At 40.1% G+C, this 12,209-nt stretch overlaps 1 protein-coding gene across 2 annotated transcripts; it reads left to right on the forward strand.

Annotated features, from left to right (window-relative positions):
- The first annotated feature begins 113 nt into the window (after positions 1 to 113).
- On the forward strand, positions 114 to 11,868 carry nxf1a (nuclear RNA export factor 1a). 2 transcript variants are annotated; one of them, XM_073486749.1, is made up of 23 exons: positions 114 to 204; positions 277 to 397; positions 1,904 to 1,963; positions 2,532 to 2,742; positions 3,438 to 3,609; positions 3,703 to 3,786; positions 4,047 to 4,151; positions 4,408 to 4,488; positions 4,836 to 4,905; positions 5,289 to 5,377; positions 5,491 to 5,598; positions 5,719 to 5,828; positions 8,214 to 8,250; positions 8,732 to 8,800; positions 8,995 to 9,050; positions 9,231 to 9,338; positions 9,529 to 9,587; positions 9,696 to 9,811; positions 9,911 to 9,953; positions 10,055 to 10,133; positions 11,092 to 11,274; positions 11,353 to 11,413; positions 11,507 to 11,596. In XM_073486749.1, exons 2-23 carry the CDS (start codon positions 328 to 330, stop codon positions 11,543 to 11,545), a joined length of 2,010 nt encoding a protein of 669 aa, XP_073342850.1. In that variant the 5' UTR covers positions 114 to 204; positions 277 to 327; the 3' UTR covers positions 11,546 to 11,596. The 2 variants fall into 2 exon arrangements, with proteins under 2 accessions (XP_073342850.1, XP_073342851.1); XM_073486750.1 differs by lacking the exons at positions 114 to 204; positions 277 to 397; positions 1,904 to 1,963 and adding an exon at positions 1,595 to 1,845 and having other exon boundaries at positions 11,507 to 11,868.
- The last annotated feature ends 341 nt before the right edge of the window (positions 11,869 to 12,209 follow it).

Consider the following 12,209-nt stretch of genomic DNA (forward strand, 5'->3'; position numbering starts at 1 on the left):
CGCCAGGTGGCGCTGTGTTGTTGTTCCTGCTGAGCGGGACAGTGTGACTGACTCCAGACGGCAGACAGACTCAACTGTGTCCAGAATCATCCCGACAAACACTACTACAGTAAAAAATTAATCGCAAATTATCCTGTGAATGTTGTGGGAGTCTGTCTGTCTGTCTGAGTCCAGTACAGCTCGCATCACGTCACTCACCAGAAGGTAAGAAAGTTTTAACAAACTTAAAAATTAACACATCTGGATTTTTTCCTGTTGAGTGTATTTTTTTTTAAGGATAATAAGTTGTGAGAGTGTTGCTGAGGGTTGGTGCTGGAGACTTTCAGGATGGACCGGGGGACTTTCTGCCACAGGGGCTACCCGAACCTCGCTGTGGTCGCACGTGTGATGGACGACGGTGAGTGCGTGGTACTTTATTAACTTCACATCCAGGTGAGCTGTCGCTTTAGCTTCGGTTCGGAAAGCTTTTAAATCAGGTATGTTGGGGAATTTAACATAAACACCGACAGGTTGTGATTCTGGTGGCGATATAAGGTTAGTTTAGGTGTTCAACATCCAGCTAATTAGCTTAATCACCATGAAAGTTAATTCACCTGCTAATCAGCCCAACTGCGCATGCGTCATTGGGCCATGGGCTGGTTGCAGCAGCAGAACTTGTCATAGAAATCACTGTAGTTCACAACAACAACAACAACAACAACAACAACAATAATATATATATATATGAATTGAATGGAGGCTGGTACGAGGTTGTAAACAACAATAGCTTATTTTTCCAGTACTGCACAATGCAAATATTTCACGTTATATATAAAAAAAAAAAGTAATCAAAGGTTGAGGTGAATTATATATTTCCAACAAGAAAACACTCAGATGCTGTGTCGAAGCCCCAGGGACAATAAACCCTTTTCACAGCAGACATTTTGACTTGTCAATGCAGGAAAGAAGGATAGTAGTATTACATGTCAAGTATATCAGCACATAAAATATCAAGGAAAAAAAACAATTAAAGAATAAATAGATAACAACAAAAGTGCTAAAGGAGTGTTATCATTACTTGAATATGCTTTAATACATCCTCAATCAGAATGATTATACACCACTCAAAATCAGTTAGGGATATTGGCATATTGTAGTGGTTTACTTGATTGTTTATTCTGTGACATCTGAATTTTTATTGTGTTTTGTAAATATTTTTGGTCCTCAAAAACAATGCAACACATTTCATTTGACTTTTATTGCATATCCATGCACATGCATTAAATGCACCCATAAAAATGATAATATATATTTTAAGTGGTCGTTGAAACCTCTTCTTTAATAAAAGGCACAGCTGTGGAGATGATCTGCTGTGAGAGCTTTGTGTTGCTATAGTAGTAGCATGCTAGCTAGCATTTTTTTAGCGACCCACTGAGAGCCGACGTTAGCATAGGCTTCAACTAACTTTTATATAGCGTTGCGTTATTTTCTTGCGGTTTTTTATTCTCCGACATCGTCTCAAGAGTTGCTTTGTTTGAACTACCCGCGCCACAGTGTCGCTCCGGAAGGGGAAGCTTTTAAAAGTTTTATTTCCGCTGTCTTATTGTCAACGCGCAGGAGGAGGAGAAGCTAAGCTAAGCTAGAAGTTACCAGCTAGCTGAAGACTGTCCACTCGATCACGACGTGGCCGCCTTTTGTTTTTCCCTCAAAACGTCTCGGGATGTTGACGTTTCTTCCATAGTCCGCTGTTTGTGTTTGGCGAAAGACCGAAACGACTAACTGGGAATACTATTTTACACCCAAGACTGTGTTTTTTAACCAGACACTATTGTAGAAATATGGCGGATGGCGGCCACTACTACAACGGTAAGAAACCCTGTCCTCCACAGCTGTAACCTGACATGTTGTGCTGCTTTTTCTTCAGACGATGGAGAGTTTAATGTGAGGAGAGAGGTCAGAAGCACTGGTAACATGGTCCAAAGAGGTAACATTACATCTGGGGCCCATGCATATGTTAACTTTGTAGACATAAGTGTTTACTCATTGCACAAATATTTACCCATTACATGATTATTTACCCATTACATGATTATTTACCCATTACATGATTATTTACCCAGCACTTTATTAGTACAACACCAGAGGTATGTTACACTGATCATTTTTAATACAGTTGCAGACACGAGAGGCCAATAATGAAAGCTCCTGTACCATGCTGTTTTGTTCCCTGTCTTATCATGAATGCCCTTTTTTTAAAAATGGTATATGATCAACATTTTTGAAATACGTGTTGGTTGTGATTTATTAATGTCTTCTAAACACGTTTTTCAATATGTAGGTTTAAACAAATTCATAATTTTACCCCACAAACCATAAGAGATGTAATATCCATCCGTTTACTTCCTATGCCTCATCATTTATGTGATGTGTTATACTCTAATCCTGTGATTTATATGCAGGCAGAATCATTTAATATTGCTTTGTTTGGACTTTTTTATTTCCTCATGTATGTCTATGATGTGGTATTTAAGTCAAACTGTTACCTTTCTCAGAGCACGATGACAGGACCGCGCCACAGTATCGCAACCGTAAAAGCAGAAGCGGCCACAAGGGTCGGTACAATGACCGGTCACGCAGAGACCGCCAACCGGGAAGCCACTCGGGGGGATTTGGAGGTCCTGGGCCACGGTCCAGGCTCGGCGATATGGATGAAGATGTTGCTATGAGTGACAACTCTCAGGACAGCAGCTCCCAGCATAGATAGTAAGTCTAACTGACTTATCAAGCCTGTGGATTGTTAAACATTGTCATTAGATACATTTGTTAAGAGTGAGACTTGTTGATTAGCTCCCAAACAAGCAGTTCGCTTTGTAAAGAGTTGAGTTGGAGAATTGTTCTTAAAGTATGAGTTAAAAGCGGTTTTCAAGAATGATGGAGTATAAAAATGGAAAGATTTTTTCTTTTCTTTTTGTTTCCGTTGCTCTGCTCTCTCCTGAGTTCTTTGATGTGGGTCTGTTTCAAACGCTTGGTGGCTGTTATGACTGTATCCTCAATTAACTTGAGTCACTTTAGGAGGAGAAAGTAGAACAAGTCTGCAATCTCCACCAGCAGAAAAGACAAAAGTGAAACTGGGAAAGTTTATTGAGCTCAGTTCAGTAACTTAGTTTGACTGTTTTATCACTGTTATCTCTGCTGTTTTATCTGAACTTACTGGAAATTTGCATACCATACATACATTGGAAATAGTTAACCTTTAGGGATCTCTGCCCAGACCGGCCAACCTGTACACATTTTGACGTCAAAGTATGCTGGTTTGTTTTGGCACTCTAAAGTAAGGTTGTATTTGGAAAATGCAACCAACCAAGCAGGAACTGCAGTCGGATCACTATGTCAGAGGAACTAAATTTATACTCGGGTTCCTCCTGGTGATATTTAAATATATGTTTTGTCTTTTTTAGCAACCCATATGTTGTGAGGCCAATGCGGAAAGGAGGAGATGGACGTTTTGACAGACGACCAGGCAAAGGCGGAGGAGGTGGTAGAGGAGGAGGAGGCGGCTTCAGAGGAGGCCGAGGTGGAGGAGGTGGAAGTGGAGGAGTGAAAAGCCGGTCAGGCTGGTTCAAAGTTACGGTGCGTGTTATATAAGTTGTCTCAGGACATCCATATCTTTACAACATAACCTGTAAAAAGACATCACATTCTACTTTCTTGGCTGTTTGACAGATACCACACGGAAGAAAATATGAGAAGCAATGGTTATTGACAGCTCTTCAGAACATCTGTTCAGTTCCCTACAGAGCTGTACAGGTGAGGTTCACTGTTGTCTTATGACTGCTAAGTATAAACTATTGAATTAAAAAAAAAAAAAAAAGGGAATTGTGTTAGTTACTTCTGCTTCCTTTTTTATTTATTCTTTTTTTTTTCTTGCTTGCTGATAAATAATATATATATCCAGTCTCCATCCAGACACATGATTTAGCTGAAGGTTTTTAGGAAAAGGTGTTTTTGGACCACAATCTTTGTATTTATGAATTCTGATCATGCCTCTTTCTCCCCCATCTGTCCAGTACCATGTTGACCATAACAGGGTCCATTTCTATGTGGATGATTCATCTACCGCTAATGCCTTGCATAAATGTTCCCACAAGATCACAGACACAGATGGGTACAAGGTATGTTGAGGAATTAACCGACACGTCATTTATAATGTTGCAGAAGATCTATTATCCCATATAATCATACTTCTCGCTTATTGCTAGACCTTGGCAACATGCTACACTTTTACCTGCAGCTTGTAGATAATGGTGATATCCTATCTACTTTGATTAATGAATAACCACAAATCACATTTTGTGTCAAACTCACAAGTGTACGGTGTATCTGTGTTTACTAATCAATTGAATATCACCTGTTTTTTGTCTTTTCAAGGTGGAAGTTCACGTCAACCCCAGCGCTCCACCTTCCTCCCTGCTTACTGATCTAAAGCCTGAACACTTGGAGCACCTGAAGGTAAGAAAGAGAAAGTAATACAAAATCTGAAGGGTCTGAATAAGGCTGTGACAATAATAATTTTGAGATGTCTAAAAAGTCTATGGTAAGAATTTAATTTGGTCTCTCTGAGAGTAAGTATGGAGCTTTTTAGTTGATAAAATAGAAGTGGAAATGGAGTAATTTAGTCTGAATGATGGAGGGAGATAGTGCCATGTTTCACTTAATTCTCAACTTCTATTGATATTTTAAGTTAATCCCTTTCCTTCTGTCCTTTAACACCATTAAAATGAATTGAAGCAAGTTTCTGACATTTTTTTGCCGTTTAGATGAGACCTCTCATGTTGGCTGTTGTTTGTCTTTCACAGCAATGCATGGCAAAACGTTTTGATGGCTCCCAGCAAGCTCTGGATTTGAACAACATCCGAACAGATCCAGGTAGTTATACCCCTACACACACAAATTGTATGCACGACATGATATTGAACACAAATTTAACCAGCATCTAACAGTACTAGACTAGTTGTTACAACTGAATATCTTGTTGATCTTCAGATATAACTGTTGGAACCACTGAATTGTATTTATTTTTATTTTTTTTCTGTGCTAAACCATGAACCTGGTCTTTTCGAGTTCTTAGTGTAAATGTTCACTCTAATGTTGTTTTACATTGAAGATTCAGTAGTTGTGACAATCAACAATCAAGTGATGAAACAGAACTGTTGAATGATTTTACTGTCACTGAAAATGCTCTTAAATCCTATTTCTGTTTTTGCATATGTTCTTAGTATTTTGATTGTTAATTTCATTTCACGTGACAGACCTGGTGTCCCAGAACATTGAAGTCATCTTGAATAGGAAGACGAGCATGGAGGCTGTCATCAAGATCATTCAAGAAAACATTCCAGAGGTAATATTTATACACTGGTTATTTTTAATGTTGTTTGTTTTGGAAAATAAAGTGGCTCTCGTCAAGATAAAGGTGCACTGGATGTGCTTATATGTTTCTCTGACTCTTTCCAGCTGACCTGCTTGAACCTGAGTAACAACCGCATTCAAAAACTTGATGAACTCGCTGAGTTGGTGACCAAGGTGCCTAATCTGAAGACCCTAAACCTTTCCCACAATGAGGTAAAACTGGCTGCTCAGTAATTCAACTGAATGATAACCAGGCATGAATTGGGCCCTTAGCTTGGCCTAGTTTTATATCCTCCTCTCACATCAACCTCTTCTGCTTGTTTGGTCGTCCAGCTGAAGTCCGACCGGGAGCTGGACAAGTTGAAAGGCCTGAAGCTGGGGGAGCTGTGGCTGAACAGGAACCCTCTGTGTGACTTCTTCAAGGATCAGGCCTCATACATCAGGTCAGTCACCGATTTTGGGGCGTGAATAGAGAAGATTTTATCGGCAGTGTGACTGTTTGTGTGCGAGTAGGGGTGTCAAGGAGGCTTTCCTGTTAAGAGTATGTAGCAGTGTGCTACAAAAGAAGATCAAGCAAGCCTTTGTATTTGTGATAAATAACTGAAACCACTTCCCTAGCAACTTTTGGACCAGCAAGAGGCAGCTGACATTCACTGTTAAACGCCCTGTAAATATGTATTTGTGTGTGTCCATGTGTGTGATAGAAAGGGAGAAAGGAAACCCAAATTAATTTTTTATTAGTTCAAAGTACATGTTTCTTCCCCCTTGATGATGAACATTTCCTTTCCACACTACAAATTAAGCATTTCTTACTGCCAACGTCTCTGCGAGGACATCTACACTCGATGCAGTTCCACGTTGTTTTCGTTTCAGCTTGCTTTAACTCTCCACATTATGAGCAGCCATCTTCTCTTTGCCACTTATTGAGCTTCACTGCGGGGCGTCCTTTCAGGCTTTGTTCTGTTTTATGGTTCTCAGTGATGCTGTACCCAGCACCCCTCTGCTGACATCTTGATTAGTTATCCCATAAGCTGCTGAAAAACACCATCACACTGCTGATGAGATACAACTCTGAGAAGAAGCGCTGTTTTAAAGGAAAATATTCAGCATGACAACCCTTGAAAAACATTTTACTATGAACTGCTTTCGAAGATTTGAGTCTGAAACAGTCTCTTGAGCAGCACTGTAAAACAGTGTAGAGAGGGCCCTCCACAGTTGCCTTGACAAATGTTCGGCTAAAAACAAGGAAAATCCACAGCCAATGAGATCCTCTCCCCTCGTAGCACCCTTGCTGACTCGGCCCCCTGTGTCAGGCGAGTATGGAAGGCTGGATAGCCTATGACGGGTAAGATCCCACCTTGAAACCCTGGGACGACCTAAGGCAGGCACAGTCACGATTACTCAGCCTCGGTCCCTGTGAGCTCTGACTCACTGAGAGCGCGACAACTGGAACTTAAGAAGACGGGACTCCACAGGAAAAGCTGGTGGGCTGAGGCGGAGTGGGATACGGGTCATTATCAGTGGCCAATGATGGTCAAAAAGAAAAAGCAGTCGGTCTCTTCCATTAAGTTGGTTCTCCTTGGCCTAAACAGGCCTCTGCTGTTCAGTGAAAGATGTGGAGAGTTTGGCAAATACCCTTAACTAACTTCAGAGGGAAATATGTCCTGAACTGGAAATTTAAGTTGAAATAAGTCAAGTTCCAGTTTCTGATGACTGTGACCAGTACAAAAAGCTCAACCATCAAGCAGAGAGCAGAGTAGAGACTTATAACTCAAGTCGAATGATTAATGATTTCCTGGCCCCTCTTTTATTAGAGGCCTGCTCACAAATTAAACTTAAAAAACTTAAATTAAAAGCCGACATGCTTGAGCATGAAGACCAGTCTCCTCAGAATTGATGGTGGCAATGCAATACTTAACTGATAACTGCTCTGTTGTGCAGCAGTGGGAGGCTGCAGGATGAGTGGTGGGACTGCTGGGTGCAGCTCACTTTGAAGCCAGCTGTCCTTCTTGTTCTGCTCTATTCTCAGGTTGTCTTTCTTTGCTGATAATCATGGGCGCAGACAAACACACTCACATGATGAATAATGATTTGAGCCTTGAGTGGATGTTAGACTACAAGTGCTTGTGTTTGTGTGAACTTCACTTTAAATTTCTTTACCCAGACCCTGTTTTGTTTGTTTTGTTTTGTTTTGTGACATTGACTCATCTGTTTCCAGCGTCTTGGCCCAAGTTTTTTGGGGGGAAGTTGACACGAGACTGGCGGTAACACCTCTCTCCCAGCAATGCATCACCTCTTTATTTTACTAATTCAAAATGGATGTGTTAACTGGGCTCCAGCACAGTGTGGCAGCTCGTGGGTCTCTGCATGTTTGTATGCGTGTGTGTTTTTGTGGAGAAGTGTGTTTATGTGGCTTCTCCATGTCAGATCTGTGTATATCTCCATATTGGGGGAGAGGGTGAGTATACCTGCTGGTAAGTACACCTTTGGGGTGGGAGAACTGTCGAAGAGCACAGCTAAGCTGAAAGGCGTGTATGATAATCCATTAGTGGATTTGTTCATATATAAAGGTTAAACCTCTGACACTGGTTACAAGTACAGTACATTGTGTGTATCCATGTAAAAATACTTGACTGTATTCTCCAAATGCTGTACAATGTAGCAGCGTAAAGTTACATCAACTGAAAGGCACAAAATGACAATAAGTGGGTCTGCAGGTGTGACTGAATGTGACAGTGGTATCTACTGTAATGAACATGATTTATCTGTGCGTTGGGGTGGTTTGTGATGATAACTTTCCTGCTCTTGGTTTTTTGTTCCTATACCAGCGCTGTGCGGCAGAGGTTTCCCCGGCTTCTCAAACTGGTAAGTAAAAAACAAATAAGTGACAAAAATGCCATTGGCTTAAGGCCCTGAAACACCAAACTGACATCAAAGAACTAGCTGCGACGAAGGCCGACTGTTGTGTCGCCTCATGTCATATTCTAATCAAGAATATGTCTGATAAATAGTTGCAAATGGGATCTATTTATCAGGGGCTTTCCGCTCCTCTTTTTGCCAATCACAGTAATTTCTCTCAACACCACTGATTGTACAAGCTCGAGTGGGTGAAAAGCCACCAGCAAGGGCTGTCCGCAGCCAGTGGTGCAGGACACACCGCATTGACTAGAGGCGAATGCGCCGACTTTTTTTTCATATTGGCAACAACAACATGTAACCTACATTTATAATAAAATGATTGTGTACATTTATTCTGTTCTTGAAAAAACATGTTTTGTGAAATACATTTGCAGTATCTGAATGTGGCGAATTCATGTATCTACCTTCAATTGTGGTTTCTTTGTAGGACGGCAATGACCTCCCCGCACCCATTGGATTCGATGTGGAAACGCCCACCACCATCCCCCCCTGCAAGGTCACTTGTTTTATCTCATGTGATTGATGATATATTTTTGTATTCCAAAAAACAAAATCATGATATTGCGAAGATTCTCTCAAAGATAAAAAGATTTCTTCAGTGAACATTTAAGATATATTCTCCTTCAGGTGAAAGTCTCAATAAATATCTTATAACGAACATGACAAATATTTTTCCTATTGACAATACAGGGCAGTTGTTTCGGCTCCGATGAAATCAAGGCTCTCATCCTTCGGTTCTTGCAACAGTGAGTTTTTACTTTTTATGTAGAGAATCTTCTTACAGCAGTCATTTCATCAGTGTTTTCCAGGGTCAGTGTGACACAACTAGTCACTGATAAACCAGCACTGCTTTTAAACAACCTCAGATCCACAAGAAAGGATCACAGGGACAAACCCAAGAGAACTAACTTGTGACTGTATCGCAGGTACTACAGTATATATGACGCAGGGGACAGACAACCACTCCTGGATGCTTACCATGATGGAGCATCGTTGTCCCTCACAACACCTTACTCCACCCAGAACCCCTCCAGGTATGAACACATACAAAGACACACACTTCTCTATACATGTAACAACAGTGATTAACACATGAAGTCATGCATTCATAAGATTTTTGTTCATCTCCACCCATCAGTGGGTGCTGCTCTTACTCCTCACGCCTCCCTATCTGGGTCTCGGCTGTGTTCACGTTTTCCATCTGTCCCTCTCTTCTGATTTCAGGAGCAGTCTGGGAGAGTATCATAAAGACAGTCGAAACCTGAGAAGGCACAAAGACTCCAGTGAGTTAACTATCAAGCTGTTGGCTTGTCACAGCATCTGAATTGTTGAGACTGAATATTTGTGATTTTTCTCCTGATGTTTCCCTCTCTGAATCTTGCCTCCTTTAGCAATACGGTTTCGACTTCTGAAACACACTCGACTAAATGTGGTGGCTTTCCTCAACGAGTTGCCTAAAACTCAGCACGACATCGCCTCCTTCACTGTTGATGTAAACACCTACACCGTGAGTTTATATTTTCTGTCAGTCAGCAATTGATCAGCCTTTTCCTCTCCCTTTGATTTCATCTCTGTATTAATTCTGAAAACTGTTTCCCATTTACAGAACACACTACTATCATTCACAGTGAGTGGAGTCTTTAAAGAAGGTGAGGTGTTTGGTCATCATGATTTAAAATTTTGTTCTCATCGACTGCAAACATGAGTGGTGTTGATTTTGGTGCCAATTTGTGTCATGTCTGTTTTTCAGTCGCTGTTGATGGAAAATCCAGAGAGTCAACCATGGCCTTCTCACGAGTGTTCGTCACAGTCCCAGCAGGGAACACTGGGTAAGTGTAGTTAGCTCACAATGGTTTGTATTATCTTCCTGTTGTCTTTCACATTTTCTTATAGGAAGGAAAATAGCAGAAAATTGAAAACAGGTGTTGATCTTCAAGAAAATGAACTGCATATGAGGACAAACATCCTTGTCCTCTTAGCTTTACAATCTGTGACATATCAGTCATGAATAAAAACCTATGTGCTCATAAATCACTGACTAACAGGACAGAGAAATTTATAGTTTACATTTTTATTCTTATTTTCTTTTATTGGATAGTTTACAGAGTGGATATAGATTGGGAAAAGCAGACAAATTTATATTTTTTTGTTCCAAGATGGATTTTTTTAATTACGAGGCCACCTGGTGGCCCATACTCATGGTTTCATAACTACAACCAGAGTATGTGAAGGGAGTGGAGCAGTGAGAATTTCTGCTCCTTGCACATGGAGCTGTTTGTTCCATCTGCTCTAAACCATTTCAGGCCATTCCGCTCATTATCGCTCTGTGCTCCACTCAAACTTTCCCCCGCTCCACTCAAATAGCTCACCACTCGCTCCAACATTAAGAAGAAAATTTGCATTGTAATTTAATTTTATGCTTAAACTGGCATCCAAACAGCTGAGCATTCAAAACCAAATTTTCCATTATTTATTTAAATGTCAGGCATTTTTTTCATTCTGTTACTTGATTTGCATAGATCTGAAGTTCACTCAATTTGCCAGTATATTAGGCGCACCTAGTAAATGCACTCTAATATCATCAACACCCTCTGAAACAATCTTAAAGAAACAATACTTTAGAAACTTTATGAAGATTGTTTCTGTTATACAGCCACTGTATCTGACTACATTGGCTTTAGCTAGGTGAGGATAATGACCTGGCAGTTGAGTGTCTGGGAAAAGTTAAACCCCTCCTGAAGTACCTGAAACAGTCAAATCTTATGGTCTATCTACTGTGTGTCACAGTCTCTGCATCGTGAATGACCAGCTTTTCATCCGGATGGCTACAACAGAGGAGATCCGCCGGGCCTTTGTTGCACCCGCCCCGACTCCATCTTCCAGCCCCGTCCCCACCCTCACTGCACCGCTGCAGGAGATGCTCACAGCCTTCTCACAGAAGTCTGGGATGAACCTGGAGTGGTCCCAAAAGTAAGTCTTGTTTTTCTGCATGTTCTGTTACCAATAATGATGACAAGTTATTTACTTAATTTAAAATATCTGTCACAGGTGTCTGCAAGACAATGAGTGGGATTTCGACAGAGCGGCCACAATTTTCACTCAGTTAAAGGTAACATGAATTATTTCAGCACTGCATCGCCATAAAATGTGGTTGTTTTTATAATAAGTCCCTAAATTTTTTTTTTCTTGTTTCTCTTTTCAGACGGAAGGCAAGATCCCTGATGTTGCGTTCATAAAATGAAGAGATTAATCAAACTTCTGTGAAATAAAGTCTGCCGTCATTTTTATTTAAGGGTTTTGTTTTACCCTTTTTTTTGCCTGTTCATTTATTAAAAAAGAATTACACTTTACTCTTTTGTTTTAACAGCCAAATGTCAAGTGTTCAATCTAAAGACTGATGTTATGATACAATTTTCAGTTGTCATTGTAACTTTAGTTTTTACTCATTTGTATAGAACTCACTACATTTTCATAGGAATAAAGAGTTAGTTGGCCAGTTGATTAACTTGTGTTCACGATGATTTGCTATGTTATGTTTGCAATAAAAATATTTTGTTACACACACCTGATAGATTTCACTTTCCCAAAAACTGAAAGTCCTAACTCAGGGTCCACACTAGCTTTTTGTAGAGCTTTCAAAAACTTCTTATGGTCTATATCAATACATGTATACATGATAACAATATTGTTATCACATGTAAATGTTCCTTTTATCCCAAAAGCTATGCAACATACAGTACAATTGAAGTTCAACAAAGCCACAGTTAAACGTGAAAAAATAAAATCAATAATATATATATTATTTAAAGCTGTTATATTGCTGTCTTAACAGCATTTTTACTGAAATATTTTAATGTAAGGATGTGTATTGTTACATAAGCATATAAAGCTTTTTTTAAAACTTA

This window comes from Pagrus major, chromosome 18 (assembly GCF_040436345.1).
Source record: "Pagrus major chromosome 18, Pma_NU_1.0".
Lineage (NCBI taxonomy): Eukaryota > Metazoa > Chordata > Actinopteri > Spariformes > Sparidae > Pagrus > Pagrus major.